The 22176-nt window shown below is 38.3% G+C and overlaps 3 protein-coding genes across 7 annotated transcripts; 1 reads left to right on the top strand and 2 right to left on the bottom strand.

The window, feature by feature from the left end:
- Window positions 1-20: 20 nt before the first annotated feature.
- LOC116250272 (uncharacterized) lies at window positions 21-6608 on the bottom strand. The gene is made up of 8 exons (XM_031623880.2): window positions 6335-6608; window positions 5501-5586; window positions 2992-3059; window positions 2784-2878; window positions 1992-2100; window positions 1835-1848; window positions 528-629; window positions 21-446 (listed from the first exon to the last, which is right to left on the bottom strand). The coding sequence occupies exons 1-8, from the start codon at window positions 6377-6379 to the stop codon at window positions 297-299; spliced, it is 669 nt and encodes a 222-aa protein (XP_031479740.1). The 5' UTR covers window positions 6380-6608; the 3' UTR covers window positions 21-296.
- A 1311-nt stretch (window positions 6609-7919) lies between these two features.
- Window positions 7920-16267, top strand: LOC116251383 (uncharacterized). Of its 3 annotated transcripts, none has more exons than XR_007572976.1 (9): window positions 7920-8081; window positions 8798-8883; window positions 10810-10874; window positions 10993-11048; window positions 11198-11306; window positions 14150-14163; window positions 14484-14585; window positions 15139-15333; window positions 15760-15959. XR_007572976.1 is itself a non-coding variant. In XM_050077100.1 (9 exons), exons 1-9 carry the CDS (start codon window positions 8028-8030, stop codon window positions 16023-16025), a joined length of 627 nt encoding a protein of 208 aa, XP_049933057.1. In that variant the 5' UTR covers window positions 7920-8027; the 3' UTR covers window positions 16026-16267. The 3 variants fall into 3 exon arrangements, 2 of the variants coding, with proteins under 2 accessions (XP_049933057.1, XP_031481471.1); XM_050077100.1 differs by lacking the exon at window positions 15139-15333 and adding an exon at window positions 16004-16267 and having other exon boundaries at window positions 15760-15878; XM_031625611.2 differs by lacking the exon at window positions 15139-15333 and adding an exon at window positions 16004-16258 and having other exon boundaries at window positions 7928-8072; window positions 15760-15878.
- Window positions 16268-17898: 1631 nt separating this feature from the next.
- LOC116249836 (uncharacterized) lies at window positions 17899-21844 on the bottom strand. Of its 3 annotated transcripts, none has more exons than XM_031623130.2 (4): window positions 21692-21844; window positions 20447-20727; window positions 19500-19745; window positions 17899-18303 (listed from the first exon to the last, which is right to left on the bottom strand). In XM_031623130.2, exons 2-4 carry the CDS (start codon window positions 20660-20662, stop codon window positions 18055-18057), a joined length of 711 nt encoding a protein of 236 aa, XP_031478990.1. In that variant the 5' UTR covers window positions 20663-20727; window positions 21692-21844; the 3' UTR covers window positions 17899-18054. The 3 variants fall into 3 exon arrangements, with proteins under 3 accessions (XP_031478990.1, XP_031478991.1, XP_031478992.1); XM_031623131.2 differs by having other exon boundaries at window positions 20447-20741; window positions 21692-21840; XM_031623132.2 differs by having other exon boundaries at window positions 20447-20748; window positions 21692-21818.
- Between the last annotated feature and the right edge of the window lie 332 nt (window positions 21845-22176).

Here is a 22176-nt window from a genome sequence, read left to right as displayed (position 1 = left end):
TCAATACTGAACTCATTCCGTACAAAATGAACACAATAATAAGCTGTCTCCTATTAGACATGCACGGCTCATTCAGTTGAGCTGTACATGTATTTTGAAATACCTTTTGCATCACATCCATGTTCCAAGTGCTCGACTCAATAAAATTCCATCGTTTTCTGAACCAGTGCATTACTTCTGTAAATAAGTTGGCTCGAGCCTGGAATTCAACTGTACCAGCCACAGAACCAGATACACAGGCGTGCATAGACACTCACAGAGCGAAAGAGTTTCTACTGAAACAGTCATTGTTGCTACTACGAAGTGGCCGCTTGGTTTGTTTCAGTGTCTGACTTTTCAAGCTCTATCGCCGCATTAAACCCAAACTCCTGACCGGGCTTGAAGGAGGCAGCAAGTTCTTCTGCACTCTGTGTCGTACTGAAGCTATTCTTCACATTCAAATTCTCCTAAGTGCATAAATAAGTGCCAATCAGGATATGCCATTCAGGATCACTGAATCAAATTCACATGCATTCCACGTAATATACCTTCTTGACGTAATCAGCGGTTGCTGCACTGACGATTTCTTGGATGGTGAACTTGGTAACACGATCTTCACCGAGAATACTCAGAAGAAAGTTCTTCGGAACCTGCAAAAACTCAACAAATCAATGCTTTCAAGGATTTAAACAACCGTGGCTGTGAAGAAAAAGGAATTTGTGACTGCATTAGATTAAGGGATCTGGTCCACATTCAACCTGGTGCTACAAAATCTTAAAAAGGCCACTTAATAAATGTCCACCGTAAATTAATTTTCGAAGTAATGGGCTGTGAGTTTCAGAGCACTGACCTAGCACAGATTACATTCTTGAGAGGAACTTGGCAGTGGCAACGATAGTCGGGTGACCTAATAATAAGGCCATACTAAGGAGATAGGGCCACAGGTCTGGGTCACTGACCCAAGGGGAGGCATCACCTATAAAACCTAATGCCTAAAGGAATGCAGAACCTTATGGAACTGTAAGCAACTAGGAGGTCTTCCATCCTCAGATCAGGGCTGGACCTTGTTTCTTCTTCTCTGGAAGTTCTTGTGTTGTGTCTCTGCTGTGTTTTCCCTTTTTGCAGGATAACAATCGGCTGAACTACTGATCCTAGTTTGCTGGAGTCTGTGTGTGTTAAAGAGAGAGAGAGAGAGATGCTAGGTGTATGGGTTTATTCTAAAAAAATGCAACAGAGACACTTTCCTGGCAGGCAGATGAAGAGCACCCACAGGTTCTAGACCAGAACAGTACATGGTACGACCTGCATTGTGCCTAAATATGGCATCCAAAGATTCTGCAGCTTCCCTCAGCACTCAATAAGAAAACATACAGAATGTTTTAACCATGACTATTTGAGTGATTTATGGCACTATAGAAGGATACCACCCATCTCTTGAGACCTTATAAACTGGTCCATGAGCTTCCCAAATAAAATTATGCCCAAATCATTTAAAGCATAAAAAAAACTATTAAAATAGGTGTTTCAAACAATGGAAACACTTTAGAGTTTTAACAAGTCAGCATCCGAAAAATCAGATTAGATGGGAAAAAGGAAAAGACGTTCGTTATTACCCTCAGTGCCATTTGAGTCAAGTTCAGTCAGCCAATAAACTAGGAGTTGCACTCGGAAGGTCAAGGAAAGCAAGATATGATTTACTTAAGCACAAACTAAGAGGAAATCTCCCAGTGAAATAACAATTTTGCTATTAAAGCAATCAAAATTAAGGAACAAGATTGGAACAGAGATGTTTTCATATGCATGGAACACCTTGCAACTCTATCTTAACAAGCTGCCAAGATCGGCTGGTACTTACATTTGATGTTTTTCCTGAATGAATCCCGTGATGCACATGCAAACAGTCAAAAGAGTTCCTGATTAGTAACTACTTGTGAAGTACATTATTAAGCATAAATTATTTTATGCTTAAAATATGCAAAAGTCTATTATGAATGTGGTGAAACAAATCAAACCTCCTTTCATCCTTCGAAATCCAGGAATGGGTGGTGCCGTACGAGCCAAGTTCGTTAAAACATCATCATACACTTTCTGAGTTGATTCCCCAGTCAAGTCAATTCTTACCTGATAAACCAAACAGGTGAAAAATGTGTTCTTAGCACAGTAATTAGATCTGTCTCACCAACCTGGCATTGGGCAAGCCCTGATCTGAATAAAGAAATGATACCCATATCCCATTGATAAACATATTACAACATCCTAAGAAAGGGCTGACTAGGACAGTGTTACATGAACAAGGGAAAAATGACTGACCTTAGACAATAAAGCCACCTTGAATAAACAGAACAATCAGCAAATTTTTTGGTTGAAGTTAAGGAAGCATTTACGTGGTGAACACCATTAGAATGGTACAATTTTATTCCATATTTCTCTCTCAACATGAAGATAGGATCAATATAAGGATCATTTAGACGTTATGTCAATGAGATTATGATACTGTGTAGCACATTTAATTACTTCAGTTTTCTGACGTGAAGTGCAGAACAAACAAACCATTTTTACTACAAAAAATTGGACCATTACAGACTTACTGGTTAACGAATTGAATATCAAAACATGTTTACCATGTACTGTGATATAAAATGCAACAAAAAGATAAAATTTTCACCATCAAGATTTAATTTCAACCAGCTTAGTGGTGAATGGGAAACTATGAAGAAGGATGCAACATGTAACTATATTTCAGACTTTCAGCATGCAGCTAGTAGAAGAAATAGAACAGCATGCAGAGTCAGGGAAGGCCTTACATGTATCTTGTCATCATCGCGAGACTCCAAAACTACTTTGGCATCTCTCAAGATTAAATCATTTCCCTTTGCATCGGCTATTGACCCTTCTAATCCTAAATAAACAACAAAAAACAAAAATTGGTAGTTAGATGGTTTAAATCATTAAAATTATTTGCAAGAAAAAAAAAATTGAATACCCAGGGCCATAATCAAGAACTAATTTCACCTGAACCAACTGCATTAGCAGTAAGCTGAACATGTCTGGAAGCGTTTTGCTCAGAAGAATGTAATAACCTGTGGTGAATAAAGAAATGCAGCATCAAGTTGATGAGTGATCACACTGCAACAATAAAGGCTGCTCAAGCAAAAACTTCAAATATGAGAGAAGCATATCAATAAATTCTAACAGAAAAGATTTATAAAGAAAAAGTCTAAAAGAGGGTTATAAGTTGGTAATTGTAGCTGGAGTCCAAAGAATGACAATGAATATAAACGTTGTTATGGGCTTCAGAGTTTGTTGCATAAGCAATGGCGTGAATGAACATGTTTCAAACATCCGCAAATGTAATTTTAGTGCCTGCACATACACGTATATTTTTTGACAAGTACCACAAGTGCCAAGGAAGCATATAAGTTGGTAAAATTTTCTAGACGTCCCTCTGATGATAATGAACATAAACATCATTGCGAGTTGTCGGAAATTTTGGTACTGCTAAAAGTTAATAAGTTATAACATATTCATAAAAGACAGGAGAGCATTCTAATGCCTATATGTACACATAGAAAAAAGAGTTAATCCCATCAGCCAAGATTAAAGATGCACTTTCCCCAAACTTGATGCTAAGCAAACAGAAATGGAAAAGATCTTTATATCTAAGATGATGTAGACCATGAATAGCTTATGCAGACACACGATATTTTGTCCCAATGATCCATTTCCATATATTCTCCCATCCCACAACACGAAACAAACCCTCCCTGCCAAAACATAAAGTTTCCCATCAGCTCCTAATGTGGCCAATATGAGTGCATTTTCCTCCCTAGAACTAGCTGGACCAACCTATTCCAAATAATCTGTATACCAAAAACCAATAGTGAAACCGTGGAATCACTTAGGTCCAAGTTATACATAGAATGACATGCCATCACACCATATGTTCCCATAGAGTGTTAGCTTCACATTTTGGCTTTACATGCTGCATCTAAAATAAAAAATTATATTCACATTTCATCAACTTTAAGCATTCCCCTGAAGGAGTATAAATTTGACAAAATGCTAAGTGGAACATTGCCAACACGGTCGGTTTTATTTTGGAAAATATTCTATTAATCAAGAGACCATGTCTCTTCCAAGGTTTGTAGTCACAATTCAAGGCGATGCCTGTAATCCATGCTTTAGCACTTGGGATTTGTCCTGCCCAAATGGCCAGCAATTCACTATCAAGCATGGAAATATTTCATATCAAATATCCAATTTACTCATCATCAATAGTGATGCCTATTTATGCTCCTGATACGCTTATTTTCTAAGACAACTATGAGATCTTTGGTGATGGAAACTTTTCTTAGTAGCTCACATTATCAGATCCATGTACCAACATAACAATCATAAATAGGACATGTAATGCCTCTTAGAAATTTAACTTCTATATGCTTAACTACTTGTGGACTCGTCACTAATAATTCCATTTACTGATCATCAGGCAGACAATAACATGTCATTTGCAAATTATAAATTTAATTTTGATATGTCAAACTCAGAGTGGTCAATAACAATTAAGAAACTATCTTATATGATGAGAGAAATCAAAATCAAAAGTAAGGCCAAGGAAGCTCCTTTGGTGAATGGGTGAATGGGCTACAAGAGTTTCCCAACCCATGAGCATTTAAGGGCACCGTTTATGAACTTGGTGACGAAGGGTACCAAGAGTTTGATGGCCCAAAGGAAATCAGCATAGCATGGTAAAAATGCTTGTCCAAGTCAAAAAGTTGAATACATCCAAACAGGTTGGTGGTTTCAATTGTTGTTGAAATGTTGAACATGTAAGAGAAGTCCAATGCATCCGATTAGACAAGACATTTTGAGATGACTATGTGCTAAATGCCTTAGATGAACAATAGTCCACAAAGCATCACAAGCAACCATCCAAGTTATAGATGCAACTGAACCTGATTGTCGTATCTGCTGAAGTGCATTTGAAGCACCTTGCTTCTGAGTTCTCACTTAAAAGAAAAACGACTGCTTCATGTAAACACTGCCATTGCATCTGTTTGTCTCTATTGTCATGTTGATTCATTTTATCCTAAATGGGGTCATGAATGTTACTCTGAGATCTGCATGGGAATTGGTTCCATTCTTTACTACGCAAAATATGATACTTATACCAACAGATCAATTGGAGTTCAAAAAAAAATAGTGGTCATTCATGCTTGACAAAAAAAAAATTGAAGGCAGATAGATCTATGATGTGAAAGTTTCCAAAATAAATAAAAGAACCAAGCTTCAGAACATTTGAGCACAGCATACGCATGCAATTTTTACAGAAACAGCCAAAGTGATATGGACAAATGCTGAAAGGCTCAGAACAGGCAGAAGATGCATCTGATGTAAGCGCAAAGATGTCATGATTAAGCCAGAACTAGGAACATAGAAAGCCACTAAAACTAAACAATGGAAGTAGATGATATATCAAACCAACATTAGTCCAACAAGAAGCATCAAAACTAGACCGTACTGTATCTTAGTGGAGTACAAAGACTTGATGCTTTTAATGTCGGCGACCATATGTACATTGTGACTGATTCTCCTCAAAACTCCAACCTGTAGAACAGAAACCTGTTTATGACCGACTAGAATTTGACTACACAAACTTAAACAAAATACAAATGTACCACCAGAATTTTCTTTTTAAGGAGAAGCAAATTTAGCACCATCCCGACATGCATATAATATGAGAAAAAAAAAACCATAACTTGGATTCGGACACATTTTAAAGCAAATTTTAAGCAAAATAAATCAGGATGGAACCAACCAGACATGGAAAATACTGCATCGTTATATGCTTCCAATACGGACCTCAAGGTGCAGGAGAAAAACGAAGGTGCTTACTAAAGAGAACATCGAATTAGGGACCTTAGAGTCAATGGCGTCATCCATTATAATAGACCTGATTCCAATAAACGAACAAGACCACGAAAAAGAAAAATAGCAAATAATTAAGTCCTTCCAACGCGTGAACAACGCAATTTGGCAGATGAATTACATCCTTCCAGAAATTCAGAAAAATTCACATGGTAATTGTTGGCTACTTCAGTCAAACTGAGACGAAAACCAGAAAAAAGAAACTGCCAAGGCGAAGAAATTCAGGGCAAGGAAAGAACATGGTTCATTCTCTAAAATGCCTCACTGAAGAAGTGGAGCAAAACCAAATACCTAGATGGTTGAGCTCTTAATTAGTCAAAGATGCTAAAAGCCGGTATCACAAGAAGGAAAAACTAAAGAAAAAAGTGTTCCAAACCTTATCTCAATATCTAACTACTAAAACCATAAAAATTGGAAGCTTATCTACCTTTGGAATCACAGTAGGTTGAAACTTCAACATGGTCGTCGCCATCGACGCTATCCTGGACCCTTTTCGGCACCTCTCCCTTGTTTAAGACGTAGTATCTATTTTCTCGTCAAGAACCGAAGACGCTGCATGCTTCTAAAACGGAGTGCCCATGTCCCTCCAAAATGACACAGAGACTCCGCACAACTGCAGGATTGATTGCATTCCCTCGCGAAGTGAAGCACGTCTGAGAAAATGCCGAAAATACCCTTCGAGGATATCAGACTATAATGAACCCTATAAACGAAATCGGAAGCGCGGAAATGGGCGGACCTCAAAAATTCATGGAAGGGAGATGCGATGTATGTTTATAAAATGGAATGAATTTCTCTAATTTTCTACCATTTTAAAATATGCGACATGCTCTTTATTTCTGGAACGTGTTCTTGAGGGAAGGAAGTTCTTTTTAAGTAAAAGTTTGTGGCAATGATGCTCAGTTCATCACAGTAATGTGCATGGTAACTTGTACTTGGAGATTTAACAACATTTTTCCTTGGAAAGAAAATAGATTGCAGATTAAAGGTCGCAACGGCCTCCTACAATTTTGTTGTCAGGAAAATTGCAAAAACACTCGACTTTTGATGATTACATAAATTTATACGTAAAGCCTTACCATTTTTATTTCAGTGTCTTAATAAAGTTTTATCAGAAAACCAATCACATGGAATAAAATCATCGAGTGCTGAGTAAAATTTATGACAGTAGATCTTTATCCTTCTCTCTGGAGCTCCCTGCAAGAAAATGGCGTTTTTGCATGCCATCATCAACCAATCACTTCATATATAAATCAAAATCCTTTTCTCCAAATTAATTTCCATGAATCCATCTCTAAAACTCTAATTTTGAGGGCCACCCACCTTGTTTCCCTAGCAATTACGTTCAGAAGATCATGTTTCCATTAAACACCCACATTAGCATTTTGGAAAGCCATGGTAGTATTGGGTGATCCTAAAGCAATCTGGTAGGTGATGTGAACAAGATCAATGTCAGTTCATGAACAAGCAAGCAAGTTCTGAGGGCTGCATGTGGTGAAGGTTGTGATCAGAATATCCAAAAGGTGATTGGCGCAGTTGTCTAAAGACAAGAGATCAGTGCTAAATCCATTTCAATGGATCTCATGATCAAACAAGTGACAACTGAATTTGAGTCGATCAAGTGAAGTGACGTGGGTTTTATTGTTTTCTTTTCTTACTTTCCTCTTTAAATGATAAGGAACGTACATTGAAAATTGAAATACATTTGACTTGTGGAATCAAGTGACATATCTGTCTGTGATTTCCATTCTCCATTGTGCCCATCGCCCATCAAACATAGGATTGATTCATCACCTCTTTTCTACCTAAGGTAACTCTCCAGAATTCTTCTTTTTCATCAAAGCCAGGTTCAAAAGTACATTTCGGTCCCATTATTTTCCACAAATTTTGAAAATTATGGCACATGATTTTGAAAAGTACATTTCGGTCCTCTTATTTTCCTACGTTTTCAGTTTTATTCGACTTCTTAAATAAAAATAATTTTCATGCTCCCGATTTACGGACGATTCCGATTCACCGAATTTTAAGGTTTTTCAATTTGTGAAGTGATTTTGATAACGTTGCAGTGTACGTCGTCTTAAATAAGAGAGGAGGCGCCAAAAAGAACTGGGACGGCATCGATGGCAACGACCATGTTCAAGTTCCAACCTACTGTGACTCCCAAGGTGGATGAGGTTCCAATTTTTGTGGTTTTAGCAGTTAAATTTTGAGATAAGATTTGAAACACGTTTCTCCTTGAGTTTTTCCTTCTTGTGTTGTCCTGGTTTTCAGTATATTTGATTAATCAAGAACTCAATAATCTGGGTATTTGTTTTCGCTCCACTTGTTCAATGAGGCGTTTTAGAGAAACAGCCATTTTCTTTGTTTGCTTGAATATTTTCGCCTATGTAGTTTCTCTTTTGTGCTTTTCATTTCCAGCAATTAGCGTATGAATATTTCTGAATTTCTGGAAGGATGTGACTTCATTGCTAAACTGTGTGGTAAACTAACCGTTGGAAGGACGTGGTTTATTTTTTATTTTTCTTTTCGTGGTCTTGTTCGCTTTCTTGGTGTTGGGTCTATTGTGATGGATGGAGCTACTGATTTAAGGTCTGAAATTCAATGTTCTTTTCAGTAAGCATCTTTTTCCCCTGCCTCTTGAGGTCCGTATTCGCAGTATGTGGATTGTGATTGGAAGCATTTTCATATGTTTGGTTGGTGTCGTCATGATCTATTTTGCTTAATATTTGCTTTAAAGTCTCTCCAGATCCAAGTTCTGAAGCATGCTATCGGCGTGTTTGGTTGAAGCCAACTTTGCTTCTTTGAGAAAAATGTGGTGTTACATTTGTATTTTTATAAAATTATTGTAGTCAAATTCTAGTATGTGATGTTTAGGTTTCTGTTTCTACAGATTGCAGCTTGGAGGAGAATCGGTCGCAATGTACATGTGGTTGCTGGTATTAAAGGCATCAACTCTTTCTATTCCGCTAAGACACAGTACGGACTAGCTCTTGATGTCTCTTGTTGGAGACTGATGCTGTTTGAACTATTGTCTGCTTCCGTTGTTTAGTTTTTCGTGGCTTTTGTGTGTTCAATTTCTTGCCTAACCGTTGTACATCAGATACGTTAAGAAAGGTACAATGCAAGAAGTTTGTTACGTTGGACAGAACAATACAAGAGAAGCGGACCTTGCTCTGTCTCATGCAAAGATGTTTGTAGGCAGTAGCAGACTCCACAATGAGCATCTTAACTTAGTTGCCCAGTTCGTAAACTCGTATTGGCATTAGAATACAATTCTGGTTGGGGGTGATTAGTTGAAGAGTCTTCCTCTTGAGATGGACAGGCATCTTATGGAGGGAAGGGAAATTAAACAGCTACCTTTGGTGGATTTGCTAAAATGAACATTTCATTGGTGATGTGACCCATGGGAGAGGGATTCAAAGTTCAAACTCAATTGCTCATGGTTCATGTTGTAAATCAAAACAGATTCATGGAACATTAGGCTTAGTCAATGGGTGTAGAAATGTCTTTCCAAGTACATTGCAAAGAACAAAATTGATATGATTTTTCTGTTTGAGACAAAAATTTTGACATGTGCGGTGGACAAAGTCACAAAGTTTGATATTGTGTTTCTAGGGTACAGTAGTCATTTGACATTGAATTTGTATTAACTGGGTGTTTTGATCAACTGGGAGTTTCTGGAAAGATGCTGCTTGCTGGAACGCCATGATACATTGACTTGATTTCCACTGATTTCATGGCAGCCACACTATTGTTCCTAAGGCAAAGTTCTAAACACGGCCAACCTTCCCCTCCATCTTAGTATTATCTGCAAGCATCACTGACTTATTATCATTATGCAGGGGACCTAATTGAATCTCCTTTTTTCTTCATGTTTTTTTTGTTTTCACCTACTGTTATCTGTTAGCATTAACTTTTGTTTTTGTTATTATTTTGAAATAAAGGGTTCATTTAGCCTTGATTTGATTAATATGTACACTGTGACTATGATATACTGTCTTCACGAACAAAATGCAAGAATGTTTTCACAGACAACAGGTGAATGAAAATGTCTTTGATTCTTTAAAACAACATGAATTAACAGTTGTAGGCTGAGCTCATTAGCCACTTAATTACTGACTTAGCATGGTCGGTGAAGAGTCGTTCTTGTAAAAGGTATAATATAAACAAGCTTCCCACCTAATGCCTTGCAATACCTGCCAGGAGATGGTTAGATCAAAGATCTATGATTATAGTGCAAACTGGAACTTTTCTCATAACCCGTGACCTCCAGTCCTTATCAGGTTTTTACTTGTTTATGATCACATTCTGGCCAGCGAGTTTCCATGCACCTTTCTTTAGTATTGTATCCATATTTTGTAGGTCTGGAAACGAATGAGAATAATCCCTTCCTTCTGGCAAAGGAACTAACTTTTACAAATGCACTTCATATATGTTTGATACTTAGGAAGATGAATCTATAGTCTATTCTTCTGAAGTCATTTTATCCTGAATGTCTGCCAGCACTGTCCACTTATTGTGCTTGCAAATATCCAGATAACTCTTCCTCTGGAAAATAGAGCCTGCACATGCCCTCTTAACTCTATAGATGTTACCTCTAGGTCTTTTTCCTCTCCAAACATTTAGTTATATCCGCCCATCATTTCCGACCCTGATACCATTGTTCTGTTTAGAAGTCACCTGGACCCTTATGTATGTTGCTTGTTGCCTTGTTCATGAGAGGGCTCCGTTGATGTTCATCAGCTCCTCTCCCTCTCTACTGTGGGTAGATTGAAATTGAATCTCTTCCTCTGTGTGTGCGTGTGTGCCTTCTGTTTCGCATTTGCTTTACCATGGATTGCATGTTCATTCATTAAATGTAATCTTATTTTGACAACCGGATTGAGTTGAGCTTTGGTTTAGGGCTTCATTTTCAAGACACCACTTTGGCAGAAAAGTTTTGGTCAAATTTTCCTCTATGACACCAGGTCTGCAACTTGATGTTAGTTTTAAAATTTTAATTCTTTTCCCCTTTTCTATAGATGCTTCCCAAGGATTCCTCTGTCTTGAGTTTCTGGTCAAAATAATGTTCTGTTGTATTTACAGTTTCACCTGAGGAATTGACAGCAAATGCTGATACAGATGAACCAGATGTAATTAAGGTAAAAGATCAGCGATGCCATGTTATTTTGACCAATGATCTTTGTATGTCATAAACTATCCAGTTGATTTGTCAAGTTTTCATCCCACATATTTGTTTAAGTGATTCCATAGTTTCTTGATGGAAATGGGCATTGTTAACATGCTGTAGATGAAGATATGTGTATCTGGTGAAAAAACGCAACAATATTTTGACAAGGTTTTCTCCCAGCTTGTTGATGCTGCACAACCCATTCCAGGCTTTCGAAGGGTAAAAGGAGGTAAAGCTTTATGTGAATATACTCAAGCATAACTTGTTTATGTAAAATTAGTAGACTAGTAGTTGAATGCTGGTTATCTTTTAAGCATTTTGTGTTCATGTTCCCTGGTAATCTAAAGTCACCATTTGGATGACTCATAAAAGAAGTTCAAAGAAATCCTACTTTGCTTGAATCCATGTTAAGAACTAATTTCTCAAGGCACTGTTTAGGCATTTAAGTTGTTTTTCTAATAATAAAAACAAACATTGCAAATTCTGCTTTTTTGTTTTGACTCTAGTACGTTGGATGATGACAATGCTATTCATAACCATCATCAAACAACCATGTTTTTCTATCACCGTTATCCACGTGTCACTATCATCCCCAAAATCACTATTGCTATTAAATAGAGTCACATTGGTGTGGATATGGAAGGTATGGCACGGTGACTTCAACAAATGTGGGCACATATATCTCATGAAAGCCATAAAATTTTGTATCTACACAGACGCACAGACATGCTGACATGAGTGTGGAGTTGCCTAATATACCGATGTTAGTACAGTGTTTTTAAGACGTGGGTATGCCTGTTCAATTGGGTATCATCTTGGATCAGGTCTGGGTCCGAAAACATACCCACCTATGTTCAAGTGTTTTCATTTTGTCTGGGTCAGAAAAAGTTAAATAAAAGTGCTGCCCAGCAAGTGAGAGACCAGACAAAATGAGGGACAAACTCTCAAGTTCTTGATGCTAGGCAACCAAAATTCACACCTATCTCTTCAAAATCATACTCTATTGACCCAGAAATGGATTTCAGCCTCATGCTCTTGTTCGTGTCACTACCACCTTCCTTCTTTGTGTTCATGGAGACCAAGCATAATGCCCTCAATTGGTTGATTCTAAGTGAGAGAGACAGATTAGGGTGTGGAAAGGTTTCGACCCTTTGTAAATTTTCATAGCTCTACTCAGATTTTGCTTATATTACAAAAAAGGCTCAAATTTTAGAAACTTGCAAATTGCTGCTAACATGTTAAAGAAATAGCCTATATCTGTTTAACTCCTATGTCTCTTCCAGCCGAATACTTGTTTCATGCTGATAAAAAAGGTTGGCCCATATATATAAGTACCTTCTTGTTCTCCTATAACCACATTTTCTAAAGTCGCCACATCTGAACCCATGCTGTCCATACTCGTTCCTACACATGTGAGTTAGTGTATATATATGTATGTGTGTGTGTATAGAGGAGGTGAAATCCTTCGGCCATCCAGCCCTCATCCAATCATAGCCACCCAGTGCAATACATCAGGCAGGCATGATTAAACACACCTCCCGAAGCATTTTTGTGAGAGGCCAGAGTAACATGGATGGAGAAATCCAAGGATCCTAAGCCACCGATGACATCCCACTATGCCGTCCTTGATAGCAGGGGGCTGACGGCCTTCCCTTGAAAAAAAAAAATTGCAAGGGGAGACCGCCTCTCTGTTGGGCACTAGCAATGCCTCAATGGGCTCGCCAATGGTGCCTAGTGGTCGGCCAGCCTCGTCGGGTTGTCACTAAAGCCCAACAGGGGGAGGCGATAGGCTCCCTCCTCAACGCGTGGGGGCAGTACGAAAGATCACCTCCCTCGCAACTTCTATGTTTTTCTTAATTATTTAAGAATAGGGGCCATCCGATTGAACGAAATCGGGCGGCCCCTATTGAGCATGCACTTGTCTGGGGATGACGCCCTATTGGCATTGATCCATGCTTCCTTTATATATATATATATATATAACTTGTATATATATATATTCACTAAAACTGTTGGATTGTATTTGTGCATCATTTTTTGGGCTTTTACTGACGAGGTTTTTCATGGGCACTAATTTTGAAGTTTAAGGCTTTAAGCTAATGAAGTGTCCTCATCTGCAATTAAACCATCAGAAAAAGAAAAAAAAAGTTTGGCTTTTAACCTGCAGGTGATTCTGATCATGCATCTGAAATGGATGGAACATCTCTTCCTTTGAAGCTCAAGATGCTTATGAGTCTAATGAAGAAGATCATTTGAAAAATGAAGGAACTTCTGCATCATTTCTTCCTGCAGAAGTTTCTGGTCATGCATCTGAAATGGAAGGAACATCTCTTCCTTTGAAGCTCAAGATGCTTGTGAGTCTAATGAAGAAGATCGTTTGGAAAATGAAGGACTACATCATTTCTTTAGCAGACCACGTCATGAGGGAGGGAGCATGGGTGCGCTGCACAAGAGAAGACATCTCGTCATATATCAACTTTTTCCAGAAAAGTTTATTTTGAAAATGGTTCTGCCATTTCTTGAAAATATTTTGCTTTTCTAAAACAGCATCAGAATCCCTCATTTAAAAGTAATGTGCAAACAGTATTTTATTTTCCTAAAATGGTCTTTGAAGCCGAAAATTTCTTCATTTGGGATGTCACCCAGGCTGTCCTTGGATTGGCAGAATGCACTTGTTGTAGACTGAACTATCTCAACCAATTGAGACGCTTCTTGTCCAACATTAACCTATTGCAAGTTGGGAAACAATAAGAGTGATATGCCATGATCCTCCTGGAAAAGGTCTAATTTACCGTGTCTGTATTTTTATCATCATGATTTTATGTAGTACATATGTTGATGAATCTTTGGGTAGAAGAAATGCTTCATTCCTCAGCATGCTCGTTGACTGGCCTATTTCTGCTTTAGCTTGTTTTGTTGCTTATGCCAAGTTCTATATAGATCGCTGTGTGCATTTTTCAATTAATTTCTGCTGGATATATTGTGCTTGATCAAAATTTTTCCTTTTGACATAGAAATCTGATGTCTCAACCTTCACTTGTTTTCATGTTCTTGGGAATGCGGATTATTCAGGAAAAACTCCCGATGTAAGTATTTATCTTATTTTTGTAGTAATTATGAATTATTTAAAAGGAATTATATGCAATGCGCTAGCTTTAAGGAAGCAACTAATATGTGTCTGTCAGTCATGACGTTGTTGACTGTTTCCCAGAGGAACAGTTATGTTCCACAATCACAATTAATTTTGCATTCTCTTCCTTGTAAAGGTCTACTGATTAACTTCTGAAATTTACTCTCTCTCTCTCTCTCTCTCTCTCTCTCACACACACACACACGCAGACTCTCTCTCTGTGTGTGTAACTATAAACTTGCAACTATTATGCATTTTTTGCACATGCTTTTGCAGATTCCCAAAGACATACTTCTGCATATTCTTGGGCCATCAAAAGTAAACAGTCATGTCATACGGGAAATCATTGGTTCAGCTGTAGCTGAATGTGTGGAGAAGGTAAAGGATTTGATTCTGTTGTCTGCCTTTTCTTATAAAGCATGAATTCTCTTTTCTTCAGTAATGTTGCCAAATCCAGTGCATGACGGCCCCTATCAGCCTATATGCAATGTGTTACACCATTAAAACATAATGATGTGGGGCCTGATTCTGCCTCTTGCATAGTACAGACCAATGTTCTGATATGAGTAAAATACTAATGAAAAGAGTAAAAATATGACATTATTTTAGTCATGGCCAACATGGGCCAATATGTTGTATTTTTTAGTTTTCCGATACACTATAGGATCCTTTTTTTCTTTCACAACATTGCTTCAGTCAGTTGGGATTGTCCATATTTAGTACATGGCAAGGAAACTGATCAGGTGATCTTTTTTCCTTTTGAGAAAAAGGTCGAACATCTTACCTTTTGCCTATTTCATTTACATACAAAAAGTTTGTTGGCGATATTTCTATATTTTCTCACCAAGGTTCTTGCTTTGTTTGATACTATCCTGACAAGTCTTAGCATATTATCCAAGTAGAGTTAAAACTTTCTCAAAATGATGTGCAGGAGGTTACCAAATATAATTCACATGTTCTTACCTTTCCCAGTAACTCCATAAAACTCCAAGCATTACCTCTCATGAGTACTACAGAGTGAATAGACAAAGATTGTCCCTAATGGTGGAACATGCTCAGACACCAGATGAACATATGGAACTCATTTTCCTTTCTTTTCTGCTGAAGTTGCATCATGACCATCAAGGTTAAATGTTTATTTTCCTGTAATTTCATCCTTTTCCATTTGGAAATTATCAAATTACTCATTATTTCTACACTCTGGAACTCGAGCTGTCCTTTTGCTTTGATACTTTCAGCACATTCCAAGATTTCAAAATAAACTATTTACCTGTTCATTCTTGACTACACGATGGTTGGAGCTGGTCAGCATCTTCATGTGCAACTTGGTTTGTCTTTTCCCATTGCAAAGTGACAATGTGATATCTCTAGTCCTGTATTTTCAATTTGCAGTTCAGTCAAAATTTCTTTTTTTTTTTTATGAAAATTAGTGTTTTACCTGACCAGATTTACGGTTTGCACCTTCCCAGAAGTAATTTGTCATCAGTTAATGCTGTATATACTAGATATATTCATAGCGTAAATTTTTTCTTTTTCATTCTTTTATTTTCAGGAAGGATTGAATGTTGAAAAGGATTTAAGAGTTGATGAGACCTTTGAAGAGCTTGAGGCACAATTTGTACCTGGAAATGCATTGGAGTTCAGTGTCTCCCTTACAATTAAGGAGAATATGTAAACCACACTTAGAACTCTTGCAAAATTTTGCTCAGGGTTTCCATTAATAGAAAACATAAACCTTTTCAAGTTTTCAAATCTTTACTGCGTTATTTCCCCTTCTCTTTCTTGTCTTGATGCAGGTCTAGGCCAAGCTTTCGATAGGCATCATGCTGAGACATTTGGGTTTAGCTATTCTAAGATTCAGCTACGTCAGTAATTGCTAAATACATCCATCATTCCAGAACCAAGTTTAAGCAGTGGACACTCTCCTTAACCGAATCAATCAGCACGGGCAGAAATTCTTGAATCAGCAGATAACATTTAGGAAGAAACTTTTAGTCGTCAAATTTTCCTGATAACTTTGGCGTACTGAATGCAGGGTAGAAAACGGGAACACTCAAAATGCAAATCGACTGTACTCTCTCTCTCTCACACACATGTTATGATTCTTGGCATTTCGAGAGGGCGTGGTGTTGCAAAGGAATCAACTATGCAGAAACTCACATATTCTAATTCGGACGTGATCACAAACTTGGAAAATATCATAATTTCAATAAGATCGGTAAATTAACTAATTTGATTCTGCTTTAATTCCTGTTCTTTCGTTAAGCCTGGGCCTGGACCCTAGACCCAGCACAAGTAAAAACTAACTAAAGCAGGTATTAATTTACATAGGACTGCGATATGCAGCTAAGATCATGGAGTTTGGCCTTGCCAATCACCTTTCAATTTTGTGTCTCAAGTAAATCCAATTTAATCTTCATTTAGTTATCTCCAGCTTGATTCAGGTCCCTTCTCCTATTGTCCTTCATTGGCGGGACGAACGGGTTGAATAATCACAGCTTTAAACGGTGCTGCTCTGTATGTGAATCAAACTGGACCATGATGGGCTTCACTACTATTTACGGTAGACTTCTTGTAGATTATTATTAGGATTTTTTCAGCTTTGAATCTAGACATGGTGAAAGTTCAATGTACCAGTGGCACTGGGATTTAGATCCACTTTTTGGCTTCAGTTCAGCAATCAAATGTTGCAGACCAAGTTGAAAAGTATGACATGGTAAATTTACGCTGAATGTGGTATCTATGTATTTGATGCTGAAGATAGACCAGTTGGAGACCACCGTTCAATTTGAAACTTTCAGGATATATGGCGTCTAGTTATGTCGTCAGCTCTCTCTCTCACAGCTTAGACCACTAAAAACTTTGGTTCCTAAGAAGTAAATCCCAAGTAAAGGGCCCAAGCATGTGCTCCTGACGATGTCTGCGCCCTGATAAAACTGAAAGGCAAAAACATGGTATCCTTGTAATTTTGCACCTTCATTACTACCAAAGCTTTTACCATTTTCCTAGTTAGTAATATTTTAGCAGACAGGTGCATCAACAAATTACAATGTATTTCTAAATTAACTAAAACTTTTAAAAGTATGACATTGTCATTATTTCCCTGCCATTCAGAAACTTCGCCAAAAACACCAAGTTCACTTTGAGGTGGAAACTGTATCTATGCCGATTCTGGTTTAGACTTCGCGAAGATCATGACAGTTTTCGAGTTGCAGAGGATTAAGTCTCTACTACAAAACGTGAAGTAGAGGTAAGTGCCAAACATCGACCAGTATCGGAGAAGAAAGAGCTACGCTTCCTAAGGAAGTTGCCCATCAAAAAGGGCCAGCAGAGACTGCTGTACGGACCAAAGCAGCAGCGTATTACATAAGACTGATTTGACAACTAACGCAGGACGTAGCACCGTGATGAGCACAGGGCCAACCGGCCAAGGTCCCCTAAAGCCGGTAGGTCTTAGCTTTCCACCAACTACGCACATTTCTTGAATCTGTAATCAAAGACAAATTAACCATACATCTTAAACAAGACCACCTTCAAACATATTTGCACCAAGTCCATATTTCCTTGCTATATGGCCACACGCTATCCAATTTTTTCTCCGAATTTATGATGCTTGAAATCTGCGCTTAGTGATCTGTGCAGCATCTATACAAGATTCTAACCAATTACAATCAAAGAGGGTGTCCTGAGGTTTTTCTGGAAATGCGATGCTTTATAAAAGAAACATGGAAAGAAGACAAGATCCACAATGAGAAACAAAACATAGCACAAAAGCTAACTTGACCATTGAAGCCCATTTATATTTCCGGCCTAGAGAGCAAAATTCGATGTATACTTCTAGAAGTTGCTAAAAGGATGCTCTACGTCGAAATGTCGGCTGCTGCCATTCGGGATCATACCACCAAGTTGGTGTTGACAGAATTTCCCGTTCGAGCCAATCAGGCCTTACTCTGGTATCACTATTGAGTTTCTCAAGAAATGTCTCCCACCTATCCAAGGCACGTGTCAGCCGGACACTCTTTCTTCCCCCAAAAAGATACCGAATGTAATCTCTTACAAGCCTGCTGAACTCCTCCCCATTTATGATGTAGTAATACTGCAAAAACAGAAGCACAAATCAGTAAACAACACTGCTTAGTGCATGGCTGAGCTGGAAGAGTGCCATTTTTTATGTAATGCAATGATCTGACCTATAACTACTAGGAGTTCGTTTCCTTTTCCTAGACAGAAGGAACCATTTAGTAGGTCGTCAACAGGGAAAAACAGGTTTGTTAATGTTGGCAGACAAGCGCATAGCATCTCATGATTCAGTAATTAACAGCCTGAGCTGAATCACAGAGTGCCAGTTACCAAGAGTTCCATGAAAGAAGAGGACAAGTTTTTGACCCTGCAGCTCTCCCAGTCATCCCCTTGGTGGTAGTCCTTGTCAGAAATTCAATGACACTGCATAGTCACACTAGCGAGGGAACAGAGAAAAGAGGAGAGACATCATATTAGAGATGAACTTGAAAAGGAAGTTGGATTATAAGATTGGTTTTCTGATGTGTAGCTCATATTTCTCCGCATAGAGGATGAAAAAGCACAAGTTAAACCAACAGGCTAATATCATAGACACCGGTGTACAGATACATGGAAGAAAGAAGCAGAAACCAAAAACAGCCTATAAATACAAAAAAGATCAGATTGCGAGCAGTTTTGTGAAATGTCAGCATATAAAATTTCCAAGGTAAGGGTCATTCCAGGGAACAGTTGGAAGAAATGCTACTGAAAGATTCAGAATCCCTGCCTAAAAAAACTTAATTTCAACTGGGCTTCATAAATGACCAGGGCTGTCCTCGGGTCGATGCTTTAAATGTGTCTAGCACCTTTACATTTAGAGGAAATTGAAAGAGTTTTCATCCTGATTTACCGCCTCAGAAGTAGTTCCATGCTGTGCCACCCTAGATTCATTCGGCAAATGCATACTGCATCAACGTGTGTCACATAGACATGCATTTAAAGCAGCCAAATGTGACAACACTTCAGGATAGGGCACATCGATAAGGGAAAAGCTGTGTCACACTGTCATATGAGGTCAGTGCATTTTGTGCCATTTTTGCTCAATTTTAGACTCTGTCAACTATGATTAAATGCAATTTTTGTCTTTTATATAGGCAAAATAGAGTTTCAGTAGATTCTATCTCATATAAAAAAGAAAACAACTCCCTTAAAGATACTAGAAACAAAACCTAAACCAATAGTAGTAATAGATATTGAAAAATTCATAATGAGGTAAGTGAAGCTGAACCTTACCAAGAAAGAAAATCCAATAGCTGCAAGAATCACTTGGAGTAATTCATCTAAGGCCCCTGCAAAACTTTCTTCCTCTGACCCACTTCCATCACCCCCTCCACCTGTTCCTTTTCCATCACCACCATCATCATCTCCATCATCAAATTCCATCTGTTTGGTCCTCTTCTGCTCCTTTAAGACATCCTGAACTGTCAATTCCTTCTTGAACCTATCCATGATATTTTCAAGTGGATTCCATGAAGAACCCTGGAAAACCGATTAAAATTCAGATATGATTACTTATCAAGATAAAAGGAAGATGTAAACTTTGACCTGCGACTGATCAAGGCCCATCTCATTAGGAAAAGTTGCAAATAGTCTATAGGTCCACCTAATAGCCTCGAGAACTGTCTCTAGAAATTATTCTAAAACCAACAACTGAACTAGACTTGAACCATTTAAGCTTCCAGTAGGCAGTAACACATATAGCATGCTATGTGTGAACCATAAACATTATGACATCCATGATAGCATGAAATCAGATTCCAAGAGAAAAAGGACAAATTTACCACAAAAACCTACAAACGAGACAGCATATGACCTCTATTCCAACTTTTTCCTGACAAAAAAGGTTTTTCAAGGAGGAGCAGAACAGAAGTAACAGATTATGGAAAAGATACCTCCACAATAAGCTTGCAACCATTCTGCTCCCAAAACCAACTCCAGTTTCATGTTTTTTAAGACATAATAGCTGATGTAAACAATTCTAGATTCATATTGTATTTCTATTCCATCATTCAATGATGTTGATGTTCTACAAAAGCATTAGAGCAGAGTGTACTTAAGACCTAAGCTAGTTTAGGTGTGCAATGTCTCAGCACCCAGGTTGTTATATTAGAGAATCCAATGGTGATATGTTAGTTCTCATATCCAAAGGAAAGCCTAAGGATATAAATAAAGAAAAGTACCTCATTTCCTTTCCCTGGTTTTCCTCCACGGCCAAACACACAGACGGGTGTGCATCTCTGGCTGCTGCATGTATTATAGTCCAGTCTCATCTGCAAGTTGAAATATTGACGGGGCATGTTCATACGCGTGACTGACTTTGAAGCGGAAGAACAGCAACCCGACAAGCTTTTGAACCTTGCGCATGGCGACCAAGCACTGATCTGAAGAGAAGCCATCCTTAACTCAAGCTTCACTACGAATCCAACATGTCAGCAATGAAGAAGCCAATGGCACCAATGTCCTGCAAAGATAATCCTGTCAACTATAAGCATTTGGTGAGAAATAGTTTAAGGTATATTTTAAGAAGGATAAACAAACTAAATTAATGCAAATCAACTTTCTGGAGAAATGCTAAAAGGTGACTTCATTTTCGTGGGTAAAACATACAAGATATTTGGTAAAGAATCCTCATAGAGAGACGTGCCCTGCTCAGAACTGGACACGAAGGTCTTCTTCTCTGGGATGTCAAAAGGTATGAGACAAAAATTGAGCAGGTAGCCATTAGAATAACTTTTAAGAGCGATGATGATGGGAACACATTTAAAAACTTGTTGCTGGCAAACACGCAGAAGCTGTTCTTACACATTATCATCAACTTATATGGGCAAACAATTTTCTCACAGACCAAAATCAGCTAAGCAACACGATACACGGGTTCATTGCATTCCACAAAATTTCACACTTTACGACATAAAACTGTTCGTGACAAGCGTTTTTCCAGTGCACCCAATTATCCACAAGATCAGGGATCGTCTTTCTCGTGTGCAATTCCTTGCCTTACTTTTCCGGATAAAAGGTGCATTCCGAAACCTCCTTGAAAATGAGTCTGGAAGCGAGCCGACAATCTAAAAATATTAAATGGTTATGAGTAAGACACACACCGAAAACAAAAGAGGACACGCTGACACAAAACGAGAAGGAACGTGCACCATGGAATACCCAGCGCCATTTCTTTAAATTGGTTATCGAAAACCAAAACGGATGCTTAATAAGTTCTCTCTTTATCCTTCTTTTCAGAGATGATGAACTTTTCGCTAACATAGAAAAAAATGAAGAAGAAGAAGAAGAAGAAGAAGAAGAGGAAGAAAAAAGAGAGAGAGAGAGAGAGAAAGAGAGAAAGAAGCTTACTACAAAGAAACCATACAAGACGAACAACAACTATCCGACCAAAAGGCAAAAACTCGAGTTTACAGAAGAAACAGTACCTCTGTCTCTCCCGCTCGAATCCTCGAGAGAGAATCCTCAGCTCCTTCTCACGGCAAAGATGGGCCCTTCTTCTAATCCTGAAACTCAATCGCCCTGACGACCGAGCAGGGGGAAAGGAGCGGTCAGTCTTTGGGTTTGGTTCGGGTCGGAGCACGGTGGGCATGGCCTAATCTACATCTGCAACTGGTCTACACGTGGGACCTGCCTGCCCTGCCACCCTTTTTACACAAGATTGTCATTATGAATCTATGAGGATGTTTATGGATCAGATTTGGATCCAATATTTCACCGAACCGCTTCAAAAAATTCAGATAACAAGAAAAATTAGCACCTGATTAAGAAATTGGATCAGATTTAATCTTAAGAAATAACATTGGATAAGATTCAGATTCAGATTTAAATAAATATTCCATCACACATTGATTCAATTCAGATAAGCACATTATATATACATATATTTTGCTAGTCAGTGTTTAACATATCA

The sequence above is a fragment of the Nymphaea colorata genome, chromosome 3 (genome assembly GCF_008831285.2).
Source record: "Nymphaea colorata isolate Beijing-Zhang1983 chromosome 3, ASM883128v2, whole genome shotgun sequence".
NCBI lineage: Eukaryota > Viridiplantae > Streptophyta > Magnoliopsida > Nymphaeales > Nymphaeaceae > Nymphaea > Nymphaea colorata.
The sequence above is the reverse complement of the archived record's forward strand: the minus strand, read 5'-3'. Positions and strand labels throughout refer to the sequence as shown.

Excerpts from the sequence above, each read along its gene's own strand:
- LOC116251383 (XM_050077100.1), top strand. The coding sequence starts at position 8,028 with ATGGCAACGACCATGTTCAAGTTCCAACCTACTGTGACTCCCAAGGTG. Across the intron at positions 11,049-11,197 it reads ATGAACCAGATGTAATTAAG|ATGAAGATATGTGTATCTGG; the intron begins GTAAAAGATCAG and ends AACATGCTGTAG. Across the intron at positions 15,879-16,003 it reads CTTACAATTAAGGAGAATAT|GTCTAGGCCAAGCTTTCGAT; the intron begins GTAAACCACACT and ends GTCTTGATGCAG.
- LOC116250272 (XM_031623880.2), bottom strand. The coding sequence starts at position 6,379 with ATGGCGACGACCATGTTGAAGTTTCAACCTACTGTGATTCCAAAG. Across the intron at positions 3,060-5,500 it reads TTGTACTCCACTAAGATACA|GTTATTACATTCTTCTGAGC; the intron begins GTACGGTCTAGT and ends TATTCACCACAG. Across the intron at positions 447-527 it reads CCGCTGATTACGTCAAGAAG|GAGAATTTGAATGTGAAGAA; the intron begins GTATATTACGTG and ends TTATGCACTTAG.
- LOC116249836 (XM_031623130.2), bottom strand. The coding sequence starts at position 20,662 with ATGGCTTCTCTTCAGATCAGTGCTTGGTCGCCATGCGCAAGGTTCAAA. Across the intron at positions 19,746-20,446 it reads AACCAGGGAAAGGAAATGAG|GGTTCTTCATGGAATCCACT; the intron begins GTACTTTTCTTT and ends TCGGTTTTCCAG. Across the intron at positions 18,304-19,499 it reads CTATTGGATTTTCTTTCTTG|TATTACTACATCATAAATGG; the intron begins GTAAGGTTCAGC and ends CTGTTTTTGCAG.